The 25,881-nt window shown below is 38.5% G+C and overlaps 1 protein-coding gene across 1 annotated transcript in view; it reads left to right on the top strand.

Annotated features, from left to right (window-relative positions):
* Window positions 1–25,881, top strand: part of DDX10 (DEAD-box helicase 10) — a 159,927-nt gene that overhangs the window by 100,505 nt on the left and 33,541 nt on the right. The window contains exon 16 of the mRNA XM_032680229.1: window positions 8,753–8,809. Coding sequence (XP_032536120.1) covers window positions 8,753–8,809 — 57 coding nt within the window. The remainder of the gene's footprint in view (window positions 1–8,752; window positions 8,810–25,881) is intronic.

Below are 25,881 nucleotides of genomic sequence, written 5' to 3'. Positions count from 1 at the left end.
ATAACTTTATTATATATTAGTTCACATACAGTTCTTTAGAATCTGGAAAAGATCCTCCAGGAAAGAATGATGAAGTTACAATACTAGGGATGACATAACAGCCTCAGTACAAAGTTTAGAGCTGATATTTAAAATACATGAATATCCAGGGACATTAAGGAAGAGGTACTATACAGATATACAAGATATCAGGCATTCTTGAAGAGGGTACTTGGAGAACTCTGGTTACCTCATGATGACATAAGAGCTGTATGAATTCAGTCATACAGCTGAATTATGGTATTGATGAAGGAATTTGAAAAAAGAGGCATAAGTTTACTTATCAAGGAAGACTTCCTTTGCAACCTGCAGTTGGCCAAAGGTTATAGTGAAACTTTACTTTTAAAAGCAGTAATGCTGGTAATTTTAACTAGCAGGAGAAGAACACTGTGACCAAATCAGTAAAGATGTCAGCTGATATTTATAGTGGATTATTTTTCCTTTATGTATCTCGTGCCACACTGCACTCCTTGGGGTTTACTTCCTGATGTAATGCTGTAGCCTTTATCTCTGTCTGACCTCTAGCTCCTGCCACAATCCTCACCCTATGCCTTGACGGAGCAACCCCGTGGTTGGCTGAGGCATGGCCCGGATGGGAAAGTTCTTGGGGGAGAGCAGCCTGTGACTTATGCCTTCCTGGCAACCCCATTCCAACTGGAGCTCTAGGCTCTGCCTCACTCCCAGTCCTGCTTTTGCAAGTGATTTCTGTTGATGACAGGGTAGTTATGATTTAAACATTTTTGGTTTATAGTTTTATAAAATCATACCAAAACTACTTGTAGTGTGTTTTAATAAATCATTGAATACCATATACCATGTACAAGAAACAGAAAAGACCCCAGGGGTTTTCTCTATTTTATAAAATCATTACTTGTGATTTAAAAAAACCCAACAAAACCAAAGTAATGAAAAGAAAAATAAATGCTTTATAATACAAACCATTCAGTATGCTGGAAGATAAATGCTCCAGTGCAAAACAGTGTTCGTAGTTTGAAATCAATCATTAGATTAATTCTGAACAGAGGTTGCATCATATTTCAAAGGAAATAATCTGAAGGGGGAAAAAATCCAGTGCTGTATTATGCTCTTTATTAAGTAAAGCGCTTGAATAGTCCTGCACTTTGAGGTGGAATTTGTCAATTTTCAGGGTAATTGTACAGTTGGCTTAATGTGGTGGTATGTGAGGACAATAAAATTCTCTCACATAAAGAGTGTGCCAGTGTAGGAGCAAAATATAAAGGGAAGGAGGTTACTGCTGAGAGGAGCGTTTAGCTGAACGGCGAAGAAAAGTACAGATGGTGAGATGTGTAAAATAAATCAAGAGAGTATTAGTTACTTTGTTAGAAAGCCTATCTGAGCCCTTTTATAGCTTTTGTGTGCAGGCAATGCTGTTATTACGCTCCAGATTTAGAGCTATTGAGATATGGGCATGGACACTGAACAGTGCATTGACAGGCATTCCATTCCAGCCTTAGGAGCAACATCCGTCTGGTCTCGCTGTGCTGCTGGTGGAGGCAAGAGTTTGCTTGCTGTTTGCTATCTTTAACTCAACAGCTGGATGAGCTACACTTACAGTTTGAAGTACCCTTGAATGTTTGCTAAGAGTTTTGAAGTGAAATCAGAGTTCTTGGCCTGATCTTGTTGATGTGAAAAATAAGAAAATGAGATAACTCTGAGTGCGTTGTTTGTGTACAACCTAATCAGATGAACACCAGGAAAATGCAGCTGTGGGTGGAGACAGAAGTAGTGCAGACTTAACCTTAAAATAAGCCTTTACCAGCCTTAGTGCTGTAAGGGAGCTTCCATACCAAACTGATTGTCCTGGCAGAGGACGTAATGGAACAACTGTCCAAAATGCTGACCTCTACGTGTCAGGGCTCTTAGAGACAATCTTGGTTTGCTTGCTGAGGACCTGGGTGCTGCTGGGTACCTGTATCTGCATGAGCAGGCACAGAGATAGGTGCAGGGTTTGGCTGCCTGCTTTCAGACCTGTAGTATGAGAGCTGGGTGTTTCCTTACTGGTGGCTGCATAGAGACAGCTCAGGACCTGTCTAGATAATGAATTTTCCACTGTTAAATGGTATCGTCCCTTCAAAACCAAAACACACTCCAACAGATCCTCATCCTTCCTGTCCTGGGGGCCCCAGATCTGGGCACAACACTTCAGGTGGGGGTCTCATAAGGGCAGAGTAGAGAGTCAGAATCCCCTCCCTCGACCTGCTGGGCGTGCTGCTTTTGATGCAGCCCAGGATACAATTGGCTTTCTAGGCCATGAGCACACACTGGTGGCTCATGTACAGCCTCTCATCCACATATATATGTTAAAATCAAATGGACTACTTATCAACTTTTAAAAATAATTCTATCCTTAAAGCATAGTCAGTGTGTTCACATCTAAATGAGAAAGAAATAATTACCAGTTTTGTCCACTCGTTTCCTGTTTTGGTTTTGTTTTAACTATGTCCTTTTAAGGGTCAGTTGCTGCTAACTTCTGTTTTCCTCATTTAAATGACAATTACTTTTTTTTCCAGCTGCCTTTAAGACTTTTTCCAGTGCTTGTTTAATGTTCAAGATTGTCCCTGTGCTTTTTTTCACATTCTTTTGATGACACACTCTTCCTCTGTTGTCTTAAATAGGTCATTACTAGGCCCATGTAAACATCAACTCTACAGATTAGGTTTACATTGTTATGTTTATATAGTTGTTGCTTGGAGAGATTATTTTCTATATTTCTAAAACCAAATGTTAAGAGATTTAAAAAAAAGCACACAACAAAACAAACACAAAATAATCAAAAAGCTTTGCCTTTTTTCCCTGAGGGTATTAAGATTTGTTTATTTAATAGTAACTAATTTTGTACTTACTTTCTAGATTTTTTTAAAATAATATTCAAAGAAATGCTAATAAGTTGATTCAATTTTATCTTTTGGTTGGGAATATTGGTAAATTTTGGTGGTAAAATCTGGACAGTTATGACCTGTGCACAAATTAATTAAAAGAAAGGGACTTCAATTGTATGAATTGTTTACAAATTAAAAAGCTAAAAGAAAAATTACTGTATGAAACAAAGGTCTTCATAATACATGGAAATAAGCTCTAAATATTTTACCCTCTGAACAAAGTAAAATGAACTCTTAATCAACTGTAGAAAGAAGAGAGTCAAAGGAAGAGGGTATTTCCTTTGGGAGGAAAGAACTTTTACCTTTCAAAATTGCTGTACTTTATTTTTTATAACTAAAAACTTGTCTTTTAAACTGTCTATTTATGCTTCTTTCACATATTCAGATAGAGCTTACAGTACGTGAACCCTATGAGCTACAGAGAACTGCCATGCTACTACTCATTATTTTTTTGTCTCAAGTTGAGAACGTGGAATGTAAATGTTAGATTAAGTGTGTTGGAGTCTTTGGAGTCCTAAGGAGAAGTAAAATGGGTATGAGTTTTTGCTTTAAAACCCAACAAGTGAAAGGAGGAGGAAATTGAGCATGAAAAGAAGCCAGTGGCACGCTTCTTAACTTCACAGTTAAGAACAGCAAGTAGTTTTTCCATATGTTAAACATTGCTTTATTCATGGCTTTGACTCCTATTAGGCAGAGCTAGTTCTGTTGTCAGTTCTAGTGAAGGCAAGGTACAAGGTTTCAATAACTGTAACTCTTTAAAGCTGAATGATTTAGCCACATTACATAATGATGACTAAAAATTTTCATCGCTTTGGTTACTGAGGTTATAACCATCCTTGTTAAGTAGGTGTATAAGGCAGGAGAAAAAAGATAATTTGCAGTAAATTTTAAAAACTGATCAAGAAGGTCTCTGAGCTGTGTAATACCATTAATGAAAAACTACATGGCAGGAATATAATACTAACCAGTGTGGGTTTGTGGAAATTAGTTATGTAGTGAATTGTGTTTGTTTATGTGTTTTTATCAGAGCAGAATCTGACTTGGAAATACAGCTGTGGAATACATTGAAATTTCTACAAGGCTTTTCACTTAAGGGTTTTGATTAATAAATTAACATGGCACAAATTAAATGGACCAAAACCTCAGTAACTGGAACATCCCAAGCTAGTGGCTTCTGATTAAGTAGATGTTTCTTTTGGGCCCATTGGGAAGTGTATTATTTCAAGATTTTTTTAGTGACGTGGAAGAAAGCTTTCATGTTAAGTTAGGCTCAAACAAACAAAGCTTTGTTATAAGATAGGCAGAAATACAAATTTCTAGGAAGAAGAAATTTAGAATAGAATTTTAGGGCTGAGAGCTCTTTCCTTAGAGATATAGCCTTGAAAGAGATTTGGGTAATGTGATAGTTGATCAAGTCAACATGAATTATTGCAGTGGGATTTTTCTGACAGGATCGAAGGGACTGACAGAATTATTGAATATACAAACAGAAGTGCCGAGTAGGGTTGGGGGGATGGTAAGGTCTTGGATATGTCTGTTCCTGAAATATTTAGGAAAACAGACCTATATGCTGAGAGACATCTGGAGTTGATTTTCTTCACCTTGTGAGAGAGAAAGGCATGATGAGCATATGTCTACATAAGGACCTAAACTTTGATAGCAGGGGTTCCTTTAAACTGGTCGAGAGACCAGCTAAACAGTTTAGATGTGGTCTAAAAGTCGAAGATAAGTAGGCTCAGGCTACTAACAGCAGCACATTTGGAAAGATTATAGTGCACTGTTCTTCAGTGAAATGTTTTAAAATCTAGACATAATGCTCTTCTAAAACAGGATATGACCACTGTAGTAGATTGATTCAGTTATTCAGTCCTATAACCTGTGTGGTGCTACTCAGGCACATTGATCCTATCACCTCTCCTGTTTCATAAATTCATGAACCTGTGGTTCTACCCAAACTGTTCCTTAAATGACATCTAGATAATATGCATTTAGCCACTGTTCAATACTTGCATACAGCATGTTGCTGACCTAATATGATAAATGAATGTTCTGGCTACTGCCTTTTAGGTGAGATCACTTGTTTTTTGTCTAAAGGGGCTGGAAGCATTTTCTTAGGAGTTAAGCTACAACAAATTATTGCACTGATTTTTAGTTAAACTTCTTTCTCGTCCTCAGTATTGATAGCCTCTAAAGGATACAACTGGATCTTTCAACTGTGAAGAAGGTGCAAAGGAGAGCTATTCAGTACAAATGCAAAAATTGATGCTTGTCTTCACTGCTGTAGATAAAAACTGTTTAATCAGATTGTGTTTTAGAGCTGTAGCTGACAGCCTCATCATCCTGGTTATGAAGTTATGCTATAACAGTGTGTCAGTCAGTAACATTCATAATTAAGTGTCCATATCTTCAAACACGGTCTTTTGTTTTCCTGCCCTAGTAAATTGAAATAAATGAAAAATCTATTTAATCTTTAATGCAAGTAATGATTTATAGCTTGCTAGAATAGTGATAAAATCTGACACTTAACTGTGTTACACTTCAGATATACCAAGAAAATCCAGACTTTTCTGTTATTTTTCCCATGTGTGAAAACTAATATTGGACAGTATATTAATTACATATAGTTATGCATAGATGAACAGATCCTGTTCATGTGAAATAAATCAATATCAATCGTTTGACTAGTTCAACTTTGCCTCATTTGGTTATTTTTTAGAGCTGTCTTACCATATGTTGCCCACATGTGTTCTGCACGTTCTCATGTTTCTTCCTGGCAGTAGCAGTATGAGAATGAAGGTCATTGTAGTCAAAATACTCACCTGAGTCTTTGGAGATCTGTGTTTCTGGCTGTGCTCTAGCAATTCTTTGTAACCTAAAGCAAGGCAGTTAATTTATGGGTTTTATGTAGTCACATGAAAGGGTGTCTTTATTATTTGGGGGTATTACCTTGGCACAGTAGAATATACAGTTGTCCTCTGGGTAACAGGAAATAAGATCTTGGCTGGAGGAGCTGGGCTTGTTCAGTCTGGAGCAGAGATGGCTTTGGGGTGACCTGACAGCACCCCCCAATGCCTGTGGAGAGGTCATGAGACTATACAGATGGAGCAGGTCTGTTCACAGCAGTGCAGAGCAAGAGGGCAAGAGGCAATGGCTGTAAGTGAAAATGAGATTCATCATGGATGTAAGGGGAATTTTTTCTGCGTGAGGACAGTCAGGTTGTGGCACAGGCTGACCAGAGATGATATACAGGCTCCATCCTTGGGATTTTGATGTGGCTGGATGAGAGACCCTGTGTAGCCTGACGTCACCTCAGAGCTGACCCTGCTGTGAGCAGGAGGCTGGACCAGAGACCTCCTGACGTTCTTCCTAGTCAGAATGATCCTGTGACCCTGTGAATGCCCAGCATTGTTTGGAGTATGTTAGTGCGAAACAGCAGAAGCAGGCCTGATTAGGACATTCTGAAATACACTCTTAACTCCAACTCAGTGCCAACATACAGGCACCCTCTGCAAGATCTGCTTTTCTTTTTCATGGACAAGGAATGAAATCCTCTCTCTCCCTCTTTGGGGGAAAAAAAAGAAAGAGAAAAAAGGTCTTGACAGCATCTCCTGCTGATTGCTTCCTTGTCTTGTTTTTCTCTTGTGCTCCTGATTTCAGTTTCTGCACCTATTAACTTTAGAATCTTTTTATGTCTTTACTATTCTTTAGGGACTAAAGTATATTATGCTGTCTGGCATACTTTCCTGTGTCCTTATGTCAGTCTTCTACTTTCATAGCTGTCTTCTCAGTGCTGTGTTTTATAAATCCCTTGAGCAGGAACTTTGACTACTGATGTATTTGCTTAAGCATGTAGCTGTGGTTAAGACACGACTTTTTGTACACCATAGAATTTTCTATTCAAAATTTTCTGGACTGTCCAAGTCAAAAGCTGCTTTATCCTGCTTTATAACAGCTGACATGTTAATTTTAGCCCTCTTCTCCTTCAGTTGTTCAGTGGTTATGGTTTTAGCAGAAAAATGAGAGAACTCCGATAGTAACCCCAAAGAGTGGAGAATGTGCAACCTAAAACATTTTAAGTCGTAAACTTAAGTAAAAATTAGAAAAACAGAAGTAAAAATGATCAGAAATTAATCCAAATTTGACTTGGAAGAGCAGGAATCATAAAATGGATGACCATCTTATGACCATGATGCATAGGTCTAGTTTGTTTGAGAAACTTCCTGTGGACCAGACAGTACTTGCCCCATATGATGCCCTTGTGGCCTTAAATGTAATTATTATTTATTATTACTTTTTCATACTTCAGCAAATCTGAAGTAATAAGATAGCTGTGTTGTATCTGTCTATAGTGGCAGGGTTTTTGTTTTGTTTCATAGCATGCATTAAAGACCCTACCAGGTAACTGTGAGTGTATTGAGATGTTTGTACCAGGTAGCTTTGCACGCAGCATTGGGGGACTGTTTGTTTTGATTTGGAGAGAAGAGGTTGACTTACTTAGAAAGGGACTTTGAAAATAAGCTAACACTTTGTAGTTTGAGCAACTGGGAGAATAGAAAATAGCATGTACCCAATAAATATCTCAAAACCCCCTGAATTTAGACAGCAATTTAGAAAATCTTGGTGGCTGTGTTCTCCTTTTCCCAGGTCTGCACTCAGACACTGCTTTTCCAAACAGCTTCATGGGGTACCTACCAATGTGTTTTGGCAGCATCACTGTATGAAATGGCACTAGGACTGCTGAAGCTGTAGCTTTCTCATTACTCCCACGAGTGAGATGAAATGTGACTGGTCTTCAGCCTTCTATGTGCTGAGATGTTGCCCCTGGACTGATATTAATGTGTTCTATTATATGGACTCGACTCTAAATGTGCTGATGCTAGGAATGGCCTATATTGCTCAAAGAAACATAGTTGTATTCCAGAAACATTTTTGTCCTAGTATCAAAAAGTTTCAATACCCATGTCATCAGCATCACTAAGACAAAAAAAAAGGAAGGAGCAGGGTACTTTTCCAGAAGACATGTGCTCTCCCCTGAATCTCTGTGCTTTTCTCGTGAAATAAACAATTTAAAGGATGTTCAATTGGAAGGACCTGACATAGTCTAAATCAGAGATAATACTTCACTTAGTTTAAAGATAAACGAAAGAAGCCACAAGAAATGTAATTTGAATTAAATATCTTAGCCACTTCTGTATGTCACAGATCTGGCAGGCAGCTTTGAATGAATTGTATCATTGTGTTTAGCTATTTTCCCATAGCAGAATCTCTTTGGTGGAGCGAACTTTGGTATGGTTTCTGAATCGATGCAATTACTAAGCAAATGCTTTTGTAGAGTGTTAGTTAGTAAGGGAGGTGTTTTAGCTTTCACTCCCCAGTTGCTTTAGCCATTCTGAAGTTAGAAATTTTTTTGTTTTCTTTGTTACGTGGATTTGATTTCATATTATGCCACTGAGAAATAAGAGAAGTTGGATCTCTTGGTGCCATTTTAACTACCTTATTTTACAGACAAATACTAACTTTATTAAATTAACTTAGCTGCATTATTCCTTTAAGAGTAACAAGTCTTGGTAAAGATAAAATATGAGTTTGAGTCATTCTTGTTGTTTAATTATTTCCTTTAAAAGCAAGAAGAATGAATAATATCTCAATCAGATCTTTTATTTATTGTTTTTCATCAGTAACATGTAGGTGAATACCACCAGTTTAACATGTAAGCATTAAAAATATCTAGATGGCTCAACTTTAATCTTAAAAAATTAAAAGAAAAGAAAATACAGAAGTTTGCTTTAAACTGTGCACCTTGTTTGTTTTAGGAGAAGAGGCTGAAAGAAAAAGCAGCAAGGAGAGAAGCCAGGAATAAGAACACACAGGTAAGGATTTTTGTTGTTTTGATCAGCTACTGGTTGTGGGTTTGAATGATTTTTGAATTATTTGATTCCTTTCTGTAATAAGGAGTGTTGTGACTAATGACTCTTTTAAAGTCATTGCTTGTCTTTTTTACCCCCTTGCTCTGATGTGGTTGTAATAACTTGCTGTGGAGGGATACTAAGAAAGCATAGATGTGTGTGTTTTGTATGGAAACTTTTTGGAATTTTAGCCTCTTTATTCTTGTATCAGGTGAGTTGCAATTTCAACGGTAGTGCTGATGCCATTATTTTCTCAGAATATTTGGGTCATGTTTATAAATTGCAGGCAGCGACATTATTTTTTTTGTGGTGTCAAATCTTTCTTAAACCTTTTTCTGCTGAACCTTATATTTAAACAGCAAATATTTACATTGAAGTTTGTTCCTTCCTTTTGTTACACAAATAAAACCTTTTCTATCCTTTTCTTCATACGTGTGTTGCTAAATTACTAAAGGCTGTTCTAGTATTTCATATTGTTTGATTTGCAATAACTGAGATTTCATTCAGCTGCAGTGATTTTCTGGAATGTGGACAGAGTGACGTGTAATTTCTCACATGCATCTCCTTTTACTACGCATGAATACTTACAGTTTGTTTCTTGGCAGTTAGCAAATATCTTGCTCCCTTGAGAAAATCGATAATGTTCTTTGTCCGATTTTTTACATGCTGGCTGTGCTCTGGGATGCTTCATTGTGTAGCTCTGAGGCAGAAGTAATTACAGTTTAAGATGAAACGCCTAGTTATACTAAGTTTGAAGTATGATTCTGTCTTCAAAGATGGCAAGCTATGAGTGCTGTTGGCATCATGACTCCCCAGTCAAGCAACAGAAATTTTCTACCTGTAATTGAATGTATAGAGATACATACTTTTAATGCATTGAGCAAGCATTTTGGGAAAATTATGGAATGAATAATTAACAAACATCTTAATAAAGGGACAAAACATTGATCAAATCAGACTGTGTCACATTTGTAAATGCTGCTTGTTAATTTTTCCTCTTTTTGAGGAATAAAAAATCCCCAATGTCATGTTATTCAAGAGCTGGAAAAAGAAACGCATTTCTTTTCAGAAGGATCTGCTGCTGATGTACATCTCCTGTCCTTTTCTTGGCCAAGCAAATTAATCTCTCTGTCTTATCAGAAGATGAATGAAGTTGATCCCTATTAAGGAATGGTCTGTCTTTGTGGGGCATTGTGTCCATGGGTACAGTATGAGTTAAATGTGGAACCTCAGCCCCAAAGGTACATAAGATAAACCCACAATTTTATGCACCTTTGCATCTCTTCTGTGCAATACTTGCACTTGAAAAGCTGATTTACAAGTCTGGTCTACTGTGAGATTGACATATGCTTTCTGTGAGGGTACCAGCTGTGCAAACCTGCTATTGCTTTGACTTCATTTTAGTGTTGAAGTGTTTAGCTCACTCTCTGCAAGAAGGTGCAAGCCTCAGGACCTGACACATCTCCTTGATTAAAAACTGTTGGGTTTTTCTCTTGTTTAGAGGCTATTTTTGCCAGAATTGTGTGCTGCCGAGTCCTGTCATTTTCAGTGGGGCTCATTTCAGGGAAATGCTTCTGCTGGGAAAAGCTGCCAGCTTGGACCCGGGGCCTTTCACGCCTGGAAGTGGAAGGGAGCAGTAGACAGTAGATAAAGGTGCTAGTTTCTGTCTACTGGGTGTCTGAGGAATTAATTAAGAACACTCCCTGCTTCACAGAATCTTAGAGATGAAGCTATAGTAGCTGAAACTCTCTATAGTCTGTGTGTGATATGAGTCAAGCAACTCCTATGAGATAATCAGGGAAGAAAAAAAAAGAAGGAAACAGTAAAACACAGGAACAAACTATTGGAGCTGAAACTAGCTTAGAAAATATATGCTCCCGAAATCAGGAGTTCAAAATTGTTAAGATTTTCACTAGTCCTTTCATAATATGGCTTGTGACCCATTTACTCTGCTACACTCGACTCCTTTGGCAATAAGGAGAACCAAAAAAAGCAGAAAAGGTATTTTTAACGATATTAATACAGTTTAGCAGCTGGAAAAAAAGGCTGGATCAACAATTTTGTGCAGCCCGTCATTTCAAAGCAGCTGTGGTCATAATTTGTTGTTCCACATCTATCTGTTTTATTCCCCTTGTTCATTTTATTAATTGTCTGTCTCTGGTTACAAACTCTTTGGGGTTACAAAGTATTACTTACTATCTTTCACTAATACACAGGCCACTGGATCTGACATGACCAAACCAGCAATTTATTTTTCCATTCTTAATATTAAATAATAATTCTTTAGTTACAACTTTTGCATCTCTGCTTTAGTATAGTCCTTGTTGTCCTGTTGTTGACTGGTTGTGCCCTGTTGCTGACTGGACAGGCTTGGTATGTTATTCTGAGTGTATGCTGAGTTTTTTTCCAAAATGAAAAGGAAATTATTTGAAACTAAATTTTATGTTTTACAGTTTGTTTATTTTCACAATTTAAACCATACATTTGTGGGATTTAATCTTAGTCTTAATTTAATCTTAGATTCTTGGATTGTGATACTTTTAGTTTAAGGATGTCTCTGTGCTGTACACGTTCATGTATTTCCTGTGCCAGGAATGTTGACTTCTTGACATTTTTCATTTCCTCTTCCTGTAATTCTTTAATTTATGAGCTGTGTACCAACGAAAAAGAAAAAATCATAGGGGAAAGGGACCTTCTGCGTTTTCTTCTGGTGCTGCAGGAGTAATTGCGGAGAAGGTTTTGCTCAGCCTTTGCACTGGGACGGGGCAGGCTTGCTGCAACTGGAATTGAATAACCAAATTCTGGCATGCTCTGCTGAATGTGCTTGAGCTGGAGATTAGATGAGTAGGTAGCTGCAGTGTTATTGACTCCACCTTGGATAAATCTCTGTGAAATAAATAAACTGGGTAAGAAGTGAAGGCTCTTAAAGGATGCTTTGGAGAAAGTATTTCTTGGAATTTATGACCATTAATTACATTTTAGTGCAAAAGGCTGTGAAAACAAATAAAAGAAGTTTTTTCTTAGTATTCCTATTGAAGAAAACTGGAAATATAAGGGGGTTGGGATTTTTTATTATAAGATATTTAATTGTCTCCCATTTTAGGAGAATTTGATGAGATATTTACAATTGCAGGTATTTTAAGATGAATAAGAACATATTTTGTCTTCACTCAGTAGTAATAAATTTCAGTCCTCAGGCCCTCAAAAAATTTTGATGCTGTTTACTGGAAGGTAGTCTAGAGAAAATTAGGCAACTGTGTTGTCTTTTGACCAAGAAATAAAGCATTGAGCAGAAGCAGCAGCAATGTGGACAGCTGCTCTGAGGAAGGAGCTGGGTGGTACTCAGTGAAACCAGCCCCTGGCCCCAGGCAGGACATCCCTGCATCGTGCAATGCTGCGCTCCTGACTTTGCATTTCTTCTTCTAGAATCTGTGACGTACTAGTTTCTTAGTCTACATAAAAGACTTCTAGGTTTCAACCAGCATTTAAAGGTCTTTACCCTGCAAGCAATTGTGACTGGAATGAAGCTGAATTTCTCCTTTGGTGAGTTTAGTGTTTTGCTATCCTGATGCCCTAGAGCACTACTGATATGTTAAGAAGTATGAAGTAAGGAAGGTTTTGGTTTCTTTTAAAGATGTTTCTGTAGGAAAGGAATTTTCCAGGAGCAGCTAAACAGTGTTCAAGGTAGGGAAGCAGAGTAGGAGTCAGGAGAAGATGCTGTTCCCTGCCCCAGCACTGATGTGCTTTGTAATCCTCAACTATCAACTCCCAGCATCATGCAAGAAATGATAACTAGCCTCTAAAAGAAGGCATTGGTATCTGCTAGAAATATTTTGTATGCCATCTGTAAACAGTGCCTGGAGGTAAAACTTGCTCAGTTTGGTGCATTGATTCAGTCATTGGCAATCCTGTAGCAGTTATACCACACTGGTCTCCAAAGCAAAACAGAAAAACCTGAAAAGGGGCTGACTAGCAGAGCAGAGGCCGTTTATCCAGGGTCCATAAGAAAAATGTAACCTGCTGAAAACTTAGGGAAATCCAGCTTGAACACATACGCCTTACTGAGAGGGTTTTTTTCTGTTTTCATTGGACAAAGTTGAGGATGGGGATTTTTATCAATCTGAAAAACTGACTTCTGGAAGAAATCCAAGTGCTCAGTTGTCAGGGGCACTTTTTCATGGGAAATGCTGAATAATTGTAGAGCATTAAAAGATCAACAGCAACAGCAGGATAATAAATATGCTTTAGCTTCTCTCATGTCCTCCCTTTCTCTTCTGTTCTCTCCCTGATTTATTTTTCTATTCCCACAGGAATTAGTACTTGTGCATGAGATTTTACAAAATATATACTTTATATATACATAATTTAAGATTTTTGGAGTCATGATGAAGTTAGGAACCTTTCTACTGTTATGAAAGGATTTATGTGACCATGTCTACAAAATACACATGGGTGAGCAGGAGGCATAATGATATGGCAGATTCAGGCATTGATATCTGCTTTTATCACATCACTATAGCGTTCTATTTTCTGCACTTTATGCCAGTTCTCTGTTGAGATTGTAACCACCATTAAAACCACCATTTTATTTTAATCTCTCGCATCCTCCAATGGATTTGAGATACCCATGCCAAATGTAACTCAAGAAATCTTTGCACTGTGTGGGAAAATCTGAAGAAGAAAGGGACAGTCGGATACCTTGGTAGCTGTGGCTAATAATCCACTGGGAGAAATACACACTTTAATATATGATGAAAACTCTGCATCCACTGTGTATCATTCCTGTAGTTACTGGATTTGTATTACCTGACAGCTCTGCTTCTGCCTTGAATTTCCTTTTTCTTGAGATCTAGCCCACGACCTGGTGTTTAGGCTGGAGATGCTAGATTCAGTGTGGGTGTGAACAGTAATTTCAGTGTGGAAAAGAGATTTATAGGAGTGAAGGAGGAATTTGGTCTGCACCTCCTGTAAATACAGGTTCCCAAATCCCCTTGATCAGGGTTCATGAAATGTTCTTGGGGAAAGTCTCATGGGATGCCCTGAATACTGATGGTTAATGGTGAAGGTGCATTGGTTCTGGATCACTCTCATAACCCTCCCATGGATGGTGTTGAGGAGCCATTGCTTTAGCTCTCTATGATTTCTGGAGCTGGAGCGGGGTTTTGGGGCTAGATACTTCTGATGGTCTGGAGGATGTAGAGATTCTGGTGTTTCTGTTTTTCATAGAAGACCTGAGGAGAGGATCGTGTTGTCCTGATACAGCCTCAGGTCAGGCTACATCTTGTCACTGCTGTTTGATAATTGGAAAGGCCTAAAAATTGTTCTTCATTAGTGATTATTGTTGATTCTGAAATCCACAATGAACAGCAAAAAATGAGGCAATGATACTTCTGTTCACCTGCAAAATCTTCCAGTATCTCTAGTGTGGGAAACTTACAGCTGAAATTACCACGCAAATTTGATCTCTTTAAATAAGTCAAATTCTTGCTTAAAATAATTTCACTAACCTTGGTTTAGAAGTAGTTCTAGTCTGTTAACTGTTGCGTCCTGTATGCATATCCAAAAGCTGTGAGTAGCTTTATTTATTCAGTGCAAGTTTGTGTTTGTAAATTTCCTTGAAAAGCTCTGTGAATAAACAGAGTAATTTGGGATATCAACATTTTAACCTATTAATTTAGTAATTTTAAACAGGTTTCTCCAGGTAGAATCATGATTTCAAGGTCAAGTTGTTAAATGAGTGGAAAATGAATTGCTGATTCTGAACTACTCGTACTTTGAATCAATATATTCTACAATATTTAAGTTAATATTTGAAAATGGGTATTATGCACCTGTATGGAAATGTTACTTGTGTTTTACTTTTTGAAAATATGATGTTGATGATTCCAGTTAATATAACAATTAAATTGCTTTATGTAAAGCTGTTATAAGTCCTACCTTTTCTGCAATTAAGAATTTATACGATTAAACCAGTATTTCTGTGTCGTGACTCCAAACAAGTAGCAAAGAAGTATTCTGATGGATTGATTTGCCAGTTATTCATGCTTTTACGAACCTTTTCATTGCAGTCACCCGCACACTGAGGATTTTAATACATTTATCAGATTGACCATTTAAACTAATTGGCCACTGCTATAGCAATTGAATTTTTTGAGTGTAATATTCACAATGGTTAATTTTAATCATACATGGTATGTGATGACAGTTTGCTGCTCAACACACCAAAAACTGCTGTTTTACCATCACTGAAGTGATTTCTCCATAGGCCTTTCAGAAGCATAGTAGTGGGCCGTGGACCTTGCACATACTCTTTTTCCCTGACAGTCTGCTGGGATGAGGTGGATGCACAGTGGATCAATACAAGTGCACCTTCATTACAGTTTCTGATATACCTATATCCTGTGCTTTGTTTTGTGTTTGGTTTCATGTTTGTGGTAAAGAGAGGAAATTTCTTTTTTCTTCAAACTTTTGGGTTTTTTTTCTTATTTTGGTGGGTTGCAGTTCTAGGGGAGCTTTTAATGCAAAACATAATAAGGATTTGTAAGAACAGAATAACAGTATTTTTGGTATGGCAGGGAGCACAAAGGTTATTGTCTTACTTGATTGCAAATGATTTTCTTAAATTTCTAGGGCAACATTGATGAAATTTCTCCAATAGGACTCCGGAAGACTACACTGCTTAGGAAACTTTTAGGAAACTTTAGGAAACTTATTGTTTCTAGAATGTCCTTGTAAGTTTGATACCATTGGAACTGAAGCTTTGGAGCCATCTTAGGTTTCAACTGCTGAGCTCCAGAGCTTTGAGCATGTTAAAGACCACACAATTTTGTTTATTTCAGAATTAATAATATTTTGACATTTTGAGGGGGGAAAAAATGTCCCCAGTTGTTTTTTTTTATTAATAGCTTAGGCTATGAAAATTTCAAGATTGCAAATTGAGATAAGTATGCATTTCACTTGAATTATGTGGTTTCTTCCGCTTGAATTTTGTGGGTTTGGTAATCTTTTTTTTGTATCATATTGTTACAAATAACCCTTTATAGTTGTAGAATTGAGGAGTGCTTTGGCACCATTACCCCTGTGCTCTCGAATGGGGCTCAGCAAATAACTGAGGGGCTACTTCAGTTACTGCTTCAACTCTGTCTCTCCTTTGAACAAGAGAGGTCTGTATTACTCTGCTTCATTTTTCCTCTTCACCTGTCTCTGTGGATATTAGGAGCAGGATCCCACCGTCAGGTTCCTCTCTGCATATGACAGTGTAGTAGAGCACAGGGAAAGCAATTCAAGTCCTCCATTAGTCTTGCAGAGGTGCCTTTCTGAGGCTAATGATTAAGCCCCAGTTGATAAGGTTATTCTATTTAAATACACACTTCATCTATTCAGGCAACATATTCTGATTCACTACATGTATCTAGAAAAGCAATAGGTATGCAAGAAACCAGACAAGAACTCTCTGTGTATTGCAAAGTACAAGCACATATATTCAAGGGCAGAGACCTTTCCAGCTGAGCTTCAGATTTCCATTTCAGCATTGATGGAATGTTTTCATTCTAACTGTGTATCACCATGTTCTGTAAACTTAAATAGGGGAGAAGAGAGCACTGGGACTTAGCTTTGTGATCACTGTCCATCAATATGTAAGCATTTAATTTTTGAATATGGTCTCCTGTAAATATGGCAAGTGTACAGTTTAAACATAACTAGCCACTACAGTTTGGTTTGAAATGTATATGTAAATTAGCAGCATCATTTCTTCTTGACTTCCAACATTTCTTGTTCAGTTTCTTCACTGATTTAACAACCCCTCAACAGTCCCTGTGTGAGCAAAACACGAATGGTTGCTTTGCTCCTGCCTGAATCTGGCCAAGAAATAAGAGGCAACAGCCACTGTTGAAGCAGCACTTGCACCAGTATGAATAAAAGAAAAAAAAATAAAAAGGCTGTCCTAAAGTGTTATAAACCTTTCTTTAGGCGTTTTCATCTTAGCAAACAGGCCACTATATAAAGTTAATTGTAATGATACTTCACTTGTTATCTGTGCTATGGTACTAGTCAGTAGTGTCTATTTAATAATCAGTATTTGAAATTTCTCCTCCCTCTAAATGACAAAATTTAAAGCTCTTACTGCAAGCTTATTGCTATGTTCCATACATGTTCAGAGCAACAAGCTGTTTTTTTAAGTGTGGTGTTATTTTTCTTTTTGCCTCACCATAGTCTTTTGATGCCATAATCAACACTGTACAGAAGAATTCCCTTCTGGAGATCTTCACCCTCTTTTCTGCCTCTGCCCATAATCCTGAAGAAGTGGGAAATCCCAAACAATCCAGATATAATGATCTAAGGCTTGCAGCAGCTTGCACACAAAGCTTTTATTTAGGAAGTGGAAATTCTTGATGGATTTGTAGATCTTTTTCTGATCTGTTGTGAAAAGCAGGTGTAATCACGTGCCTCAGCTTTGTATAAATATTATACAGATAATTCCATTGCACAAGTAAGCTGTATCTGACTGTTCAAACTGTTTATTTTGCAGCTTGATTTGTTCTGGTATTATTCTGAGTCACTTCACAGCTTTCCTTACGTGTTTGAAACTTTCTTAGGTTATAGGCTTCAGATGCAGGAACTCTATTTTGCTCCATATCTCAGGTCTTACCTTCTTAAGGATGAGTTAATTGACTGATGAGCAGGGGTAATCTTTCAGATGTGTTTTGATGGCTGACATCCCTATGCAGCAAGTAACAGTATTTAGTATTAAATTAAGCAGTTCTGTTTTCTCAGCATGCCCCCCTGTTTTTATTCTTGGGATGTGTTGCTTACAGTATTGTGCATAGTCTGCTATAGCTACTCTCAGCACCTGTAATTGCTACTAGTGATGAAAATTGATCTGTGCAATCAGAAACCATTATCTGCATTCTGACTGATAATGCTGAAGTTGCCAGCATTTTAAAATTCTTCTAAAGGCTGTTTTTTTTCAGAGTGCTCTGGGATCATGCAGTCACCAAGATTCCAGTGGCTGAATCTTATGTGAGCATTAAAAGAGAACGAAAAAGCTCTTAATGACTCTCTCAAATATATTTTTTTCCAGAGAGTTTTAAGGATTTAGTGTTTTGTCAGTCCTCCTTTGCCAAATATACTAGATCAGGAGTAATGCAGTAGCCCTTGTTTTACCACAGTGAGCAGAGATGATAATAAGTTTTCTGTGCTTTCACACTATCGACTGCATTGTTAAACCAAGGAGTTCATTAATAGGAAATGCCAAATTAGTAATAACACGTGGTATTTAACAGACTGTATGGGGAATCTGGCAAGCCCATAATTCCCCCCAAATGAAACACCACTTCTGTCTGGACTCCATTAGGACCTGGGTTTTTCTGTGTTGTCTCCCGCAACATTTCTTTTCCTTAAGGCCTAATGTTTCCTTTCACTCTTGGTTTTTTTGTTTCCTCTGGTCTTCTATGAAACTTGTTATGGATTTCTAAGGTTCTTATCTCATGCTGTTTCCTTATCCCCTTTTCCTGTTTCTTCTGAAGGAGTTAAATTCAAGCTGCTACTGCTTCTGTTTCTGCTGTGTGGCAACTAAGAGCAGAAGCAATGGGGAACAGCAAGAAGAAAGGTAATAGCATCATCTAGGAGCACAGCCTTGGGAAATGTGCTTAGTATTTTTAGGGAAAAGTTTTGTATCTGGCTTTTTGTTTGTTTTGTTTTCTTATCTTCTTTCTGTAAGGTCTCATTTTTCTGACATTCCTTCAAATAAATATATACTGGTAATATTTTGCTGGGCTGGGCATTCTAGTACTGCTGAATAAATGTTTATTTTTCCAGTTGCACCATTCCTCCATTGCTGGGAGAGCTGAAAGAAAGTCTCTAATTACTCCTTGCACACGTTTATCTTCTCACAAGAAACCTTTTAATAAAAGAACATCAGTAAGGGTTCAAGCTAATTACTTGTGAGCTAAGAAAAGCTAGAATTAAAGTTGTCAGTGCTTGTCCCTTGCTGTATAAATACAGCGATGCAGGTGGTTGAGAAATTACTCCCTTTCTCCCCTGTCTGCTTGCCTGCACTTTGAGCTGAACCAGATACTCAACTCAGTGTTTGCTTATTGTGTAGTAAGGAATGAAGGAGACTGTACATTTCCCAGCTATTCACTGTTTTCATTTGCTTACTCTTTGATGTGAGTGCCATCTGTAAAATAAATGGATAAAAAAATCCTTTGACACACAACAGCTACCATAACTGGGAGCTGGACTGTTGCTAACATCCTTATTTATAACATTTACTGATTTATTTTTTCATTTCCTCTGTCACACTTCCCCCTGCCCCCCACCAACTTCTTTGTCTTTTGACAATGTATCCAGAATACTTTAGTTTTATTCTTTGCTCGCGTTTATTCTGTGAATAGGAGTGGGATCTAGGAAACTTGAGTTCTTTCTGAACTAGAATTGTGATATGTAGACTGTCTTTTAAGCTGTGCTAGAACTAGCATGGACTCACATGATGCCTGGTTGGTTTCTCGTTGTGGGGTTTTTGTGGTGTGGGGTTGTTTTTTTATTTGCTTTTTAAGTTTTCTCTGGGAGATGTAAATTCAGGGGGGCTCAGTGTACTTATGAACTATGTGCTGTTATAGTCACCTCAGCTTAGAAAGGAGTGCGGTAGCAAGAAGTCAGAAAACATGAGGAAAAGCTCAGAAAAGCATTATGTAAATAGGGAAAGAAGACAAGTGAGGGGAGATACCAAGACATTTCCTAACCAGCTGAAGTAAGAAAGTACAGCTCTTTATTCTTCACAGGGACAAGTACTCTAAGTAAATCATTCTGAAATAAAGCTTATGCTGCACTTCATAACACAATGGGATTTGGCCCAGCAAAGGGATTGAGACAGTTTCTTCTTCTCCCCCTGCCCCATGCAGATGAGAAATTTCTTATTTTACATTTAGAACAGCAACTGAGAAGGGGCCTTGTAGTTACAGGGTTTTTATACTTTTCTGTGCTTCTCTTGTCCAGGACTTTCCAACCATTCTGATGGTAGATAACAAATATAGTCAATGGACTATTTAGACTAATTGAAGGTCACCAAATGCCCTTCTGTTTGTGACATGGGAGAAAAATAGTCTCATATGTTCAAAAATGGGTTACTTCACTTTCACAGTAGATTGACACTGATCTTCATGATTTGTGGAAAATACTTACAAAAAGTAGAATTGTCTTGTAAGCAGTTTTGCAAAGCAAACAGTTACTACTGGTAGAAGGTAAGCTAAGCACTGATCAGTAAGGCACTCATCAGCATGTGATAGGATTAGACTTGGTGTATGCAAGTATATTGCTCTCTTCATTCTTGTTGGACTGTTGGCCAAGGCTTTAAAATTTTTGATGAGAAAAATTGTGGGTGGACAAGGGAATGTGATTCATTAATTAAAGTCACAGTCAGCTTACATTTACATGATTTACATGAGCAGCTGTTTAAGGGGAAAGGTCATAAAGATCATTAGGTTCATAATAAATGGCAATCTCAACAGTCCATTTTCTTTGCTCATTCATGCTGTTAAAGTGCCCAAAGTTATTAAATTTTTTGTTTCCCATCACCTAATATTCTAACATCACATATCTACAGAAGTCGTAGTAAGGGTCATTATAACTACTCAAGATATTTACTAACATAGGAAATGCATAGAGTTTATGAAATTCATACTTCCCAGACACCTGTGCAGCATAATTCTGTGAATAATACCAAAGCTAACCCATGCTGGTTAATATTGTGTTCTTCTGATTTAATTTTTAAAATTGTTCATGTTCTATTCTTGGCATATTTTATTTAGAAGACCTGTCAAGTTCACTGATATTATTTTTTTGCATGCCTGGTTAAGACTTGTCAGCATTTCTGTGATGTTTTTACCTCTATAAAGTTTAATTAGAATGAAGTCTAGTTTACCTCGATGAGAAGTGCAAATGGAATAATAATCCCTGAATGGAATAATAAACCCTGGTTGACCAGTGAAGTATTAGGTGGGCATCAAGATCTGAGCACATGGTAAGAGAGTGAGTACTGGGAAGTAGGATGTTCTCAGAGCAGTGGCTGTAGGTGAATGCATCTTTCCTGGAGTGTAATTTGTCAGACTTTGATCAGAAGATACTTTATACTCCTAGAGCTTAGTTTTTAGTTTCCTGTGCAACAGCAAGGCAAGCTGAATAGGTGAATTCAATGATTACATGAATAACACAAATCTGCAGATGCTGATTAGTCTTAGTTATGTCTTATTTTGAGTCACAGGGCTCTGGTGTGACTGGAGTCATGAAGTCCTGGCAAGGCAGTGCACCTAGCTTTAGGATGTTCTTGAAAGGTAGGCAGGAGAAAGAGGATGAGTAGTACTCCATGCTTGGAGCTTCTTAGCAACGTAGTGCTCACAAACATCATGCCAAACACGAGCATCATAACAAGGAGCATCTCAGTGTCTAAAACTAACAAGGTAGGCATATGAGAAGTGGAAAAGAACATAATTATTGCTTTGGTTCTTGAAAGCATCGGGACAAGGAGGACTAAAGCCCATCTGGAGCTGAGGACTAGAGGGAGACACAAGGGTTTTAAAAGGCTGTAGGTATGCTAATGCAAAGGAAGTTCAAGGAAAATACGACTGCTAGGGAGAATGGCCTAGGGATGGAAAATATGGAAAGCTGAAGTACTCAACTCTTTTTTTTTTTGTGTTGGAGCAAAGTATTCTCACAGACTTCTGGGCATACAAGTATGGTTGGGAGAAAGAATGAGGGAGCCAACGATGGGAGACAACAGACTAGAGAGTGCTTAGAGAAGTGTAGCCTAATCATGAGAGGTCACAGATGGCTGTAAAGAGACTAATGTTATACTCCTCCAAGAAGGGCGAGAAGACTTGGGCATATATTGACTGACTTTATTCATCCAGTCCCTTGGAAGATCGTGAAGCTTGCATACTTCCAAACATGTAAAGGACAAGAAGGTAATATAGAACAATCAGTGTGAGTTTACAACAGGCAAACCATACTTGACAACCTGTTTGCCTTCTGTAATGAAGTGACTGCAAAGTGGTTTGTGTGGAGAGTAGTGCATGCAATTTACCTTGACTAAGTAAGGCTTTTGGCCCTGCATCCTGCAGATTTCTCATTTGGAAGATGAGGAGGTATGGAATGAAAGAGCGGTCTATTTGTTGAAGCTCATGAAGTCCAACTGGAGAAGCGCTCATGCTGGCTGAGGGCACAGTGGCACACCAGGGATTATGATGAATGTGAAGCTGAGTATGTTCCAAGTATAAATAAGGCAGAATGGATTTTGTTGGAAGACGCATTGTTAGCATAATGAGGAAAGTTAGCGTATTGCTTTTCTACCTCTAGGGCTATATTCAGAATTCTGTCTCCCGCTCTGGGTTCTCTAGTTCAGGGTGGATGTGGAGAGGATGGTTGAAGTCCAGTGAAATTTACCAAGACAGTCTGAAGTCTAGAGCATGTACTCTATAAGACAATGGTAAAGGAGCTGGATTTGTTCTGTGTGGTGACAAGGAACCAAGGGACAATCTAAAAGAGTGTTGGAAGGACAGTTAGAGTGGAGACAAGGGGTTCTTTGCTAGTGGCAAATTATATAAATTTGCCAAAATTTTTGACTTCAGAGCTTCAGAGTGGACATTGGGGACAAGCTGTTTACAGGAAGGGTAATGCTGATGTGAAATAAATTACCCAGAGAGGTTGAACCTTTCTGCTTGGAGGTTTTCAAGGCACAGATAGGCAAAGCCTCAGCTGAACTGATCTAGTGTTTGTGGTAGTACCACTTTGTGGGGGCAATTTGCCTAGAGATCCTCAAATACTTTGCATCCTCAAATACCTTTCCATCTCCTTCCTGAACAGCATGTACTTAGTTTTGGTTCCTGCTCCAATCTTTATACTTCTAGAGTTAGACCTTGGAGATTTCAGTCAGTAGGAGGTAAGCAGATAGCAGACCGTAGCTAAATCTGGTGCTGAAAAAATGATTGTGCCACATGCTTGTTCTTACAGAACTCATGTCTTAGCACTACATTGCTACATACAATATTTCACTGCATTTTTCCCAGTGAAATACACTTACATAAATACCTGTGGTGGGTTGACCCTAGCTGGATACCAGCTGCCCACCAAGCTTCTCTAGCACTTCCAGCCTCAGCATGGAGAGGGGCAAGAAAAATAATAAAAGGCTCCTGAGAGATCACTCAGCAATTTTGTCATGGGCAAAATAGGACTGAACTTGGGGAAAATTAATTCAGTTCCTTGCCAATCAAATCAGAGTAGGATAAGGAGAAAACTAAAACCATCTCCCCGCTCCTTCATTCTTCCTGGGCATAACTTCACTCCCTGAGTTCTCTACCCTGAACAGCACCAGGGGGGGACAGGTAATGTGGTTGTGGTCAGTTCATCACATGTTATGTTGACTCTGCTGCTCCTTCCTCCTCAGTGGAAGGACTCCTGACACTCTTCTCCTGCTCCAGAATGGTGTCCCTTCCCCATGGGAGACAGTCCTCCATGAACTTCTCCCAACTGAGTCCTTCCCACAGGCTGCAGTTCTTCACAACTGCTCCAACGTGGATCCCTTCTGCAGGGTGCCATCTTTCGGGAACAGAATGCTCCAGCGTGGGTTTCCCATGGGGTCCCTGTCCCAGCATGGGCTCCTCTCTCCAGGGGCTACAAGGCCTGCCAGGAGCCTGCTCAAGTGTTGGCTTCCCACAGGGTCACAACCTCTTCAGGCACCCATCTGCTCTGGCCTGGGGTCCTCATGGGCTAGTGGTGGATCTCTGCATCCCTGTGGACCTCCATGGACTGCAGGGGCACAGCTGCCTCACCATGGGCTGCACCATGGGCTGCAGGGGAATCTCTGCTCCAGCACCTGGAGCATGTCCTTCCCTCTTCTTCACTGACCTTGATGTCTGCAGGGCTTTTCTCTCACATTTTGTCTCTTCTCTGTTCAGCTGCAGTTGTACAGTTTTTCTTCCTTCTGCTTAACTATGGTTATCCAAAAGGCACCTGCCACCGGTGCTGATGGGCTCACCCTTGGCCAGTGGTGGGTCTGTCTTGGAGCCAGCTGGCATGAGCTCTGTTCCACAGGGGGGAAGCTTCTAGTGGCTTCTACAGAAGCCCTACTGTAACCCCCCTGCTATCAAAGCCTTGCCCACAAACCCAGTGCAAGGTCCCAGTTGACAGATGTAAAGCAAAGAAAGGACTATAATTAGAAGAGGTAAAAATAGAGATGGGAAGCTGTCTGAATGATCTTACAAGGAACAAATTTTTGCTGAATTCTGTCAGTTATTTGCTGTATTTGTTAAATCAGACTGTGTGTCAGACAGGTCACAGAAAAGCAAAAGGTGTCATACTGAAAAGCATGCATTTCAAAATTTTTTGAAGTCTGTCAAAAGTCACCATGTCTTTAAAATTGGTTAATATGACCAGGATGTTTGGATTTGTCCCTTAGCAGAATGGCCAGATCCACTGTTACAGCCTCAAGACAGGAAGACAAATTATTTATGAACTTTGAAGATAATTTACTTAGAAACTGATCAGAAATGTTCAACTATATGAGGCACTGAATAATTGGTGAAAGTACTTTTGATGTCATAGTATTTCATCACCAAAAAAAAATTTTCTAGTGAATGTTTTTGTGGGGAAATTCCATCCAATTCCCTCTGTTGCTAATGAATGGTGAAAAAGACAGGTTTCCGTATTTGATTTCTCTTTTACAGAGTTGCCATATGAACATAGGTCAGGAATGAACTGGAGGTCATACTTTGCAAGATGCTGGCTTCGCTGTAAGAACATGTTTGTTCTTTAAAGGCTAGATAGCCATTCTTCAGAGAGTGGTCTGCTTTGATTGCCATGAGTTGAAAGAACTTTATGGGTAGTCAGTGAGGGATCATTGCAAGTTCATGCTGTCGTTCACCCTGGACTCTTTACAATGTTTGCATTCTCATAATTGGTCGTTACAGTGATATTGAAAACATTCAGAAAACACCTAAACATAGAGCTAGAGATTTGTGCAGATAACATTAGTGACTTCTGATCCACCAGCTAAAAGATGGATTCTGTTTATTAGCTCTGCTTGAAAAGGAGTTGACATACTTAATTCATTATTACAAATCCATGAGATGAGTTTTTCAGGTGCTGAAGAAAATCTGCTCTATTGTTTGTTCTGAAAGGCATTTGAAAGTCTGTTCTCTGTATAATGCATTGCATTATTATAAGGCATTGCATTTCAAACCCAGTTGTCACCTGAAATTGTTTTCAGATTTTTACAGGTGTTTTACTAAAAAAGGAGAGTATTTTTTAATTATGTCTGCTGTTGGACAAAGAGGATTTGGCCATGGTAAAAGGTTTATGTTGTAAATAAATTGTCCAGCAGTTTTATAATTTTTTTAGTGTATATCATCTAGACCTCCAAGCAAACTGCAGCTCTTTTCAGTGTGAAAGGTGTGTGGTATTATATCCAAAATATACACAAGAGAATAGTTTCAAACACACAGCAAGAAGTTGAAATTTTGAGATTAGCTTTGTTTGTTTGTTTGATCTGCTGTCTTTGTGGGATTTTGAGTAACAGTTTACCTTGTCCCTCTGCATATTGATCTCTAAATGACCTTCGGTAGTAAGACTCCTAGCATCTTTGAAGTTATCTTTATATAGTACTGTTCTTAGAAAGGCACTTTTAGCTCAGCATTTTTTCAGATATTTGAGTCACAAGCATAAAACTAGAGTGAAATAGTGTTATAAACAGTATTGAAAAGAATGACTACTTGTCCTAGTATGTTTCATTATCAAACAAAATCAGACAGCATCTTTTCAGAACATTTTACTCTCTTGCTGGCTCTTAATTATTGGCAGCTTCAAACATCAGTTAGATCTATAGCTGCTAGAGCTATTCATCTGTAACCTTTGTCATTCAGTAGAAACATTTTCAGTCAGTTTTTACTTTTAGACAGCTGTAAAATGCTGAAGATGTCAGCACAGAAGTCTTTGCCCATCAACCATGACGGTTGTGATTTTTCTGTTGTCATGATACATGCATT

This window comes from Chiroxiphia lanceolata, chromosome 2, assembly GCF_009829145.1.
Source record: "Chiroxiphia lanceolata isolate bChiLan1 chromosome 2, bChiLan1.pri, whole genome shotgun sequence".
In the NCBI taxonomy this organism is placed as follows: Eukaryota; Metazoa; Chordata; class Aves; order Passeriformes; family Pipridae; genus Chiroxiphia; species Chiroxiphia lanceolata.
Note: the sequence above shows the minus strand (reverse complement) of the source record. Positions and strands in the feature narration are given on the sequence as shown.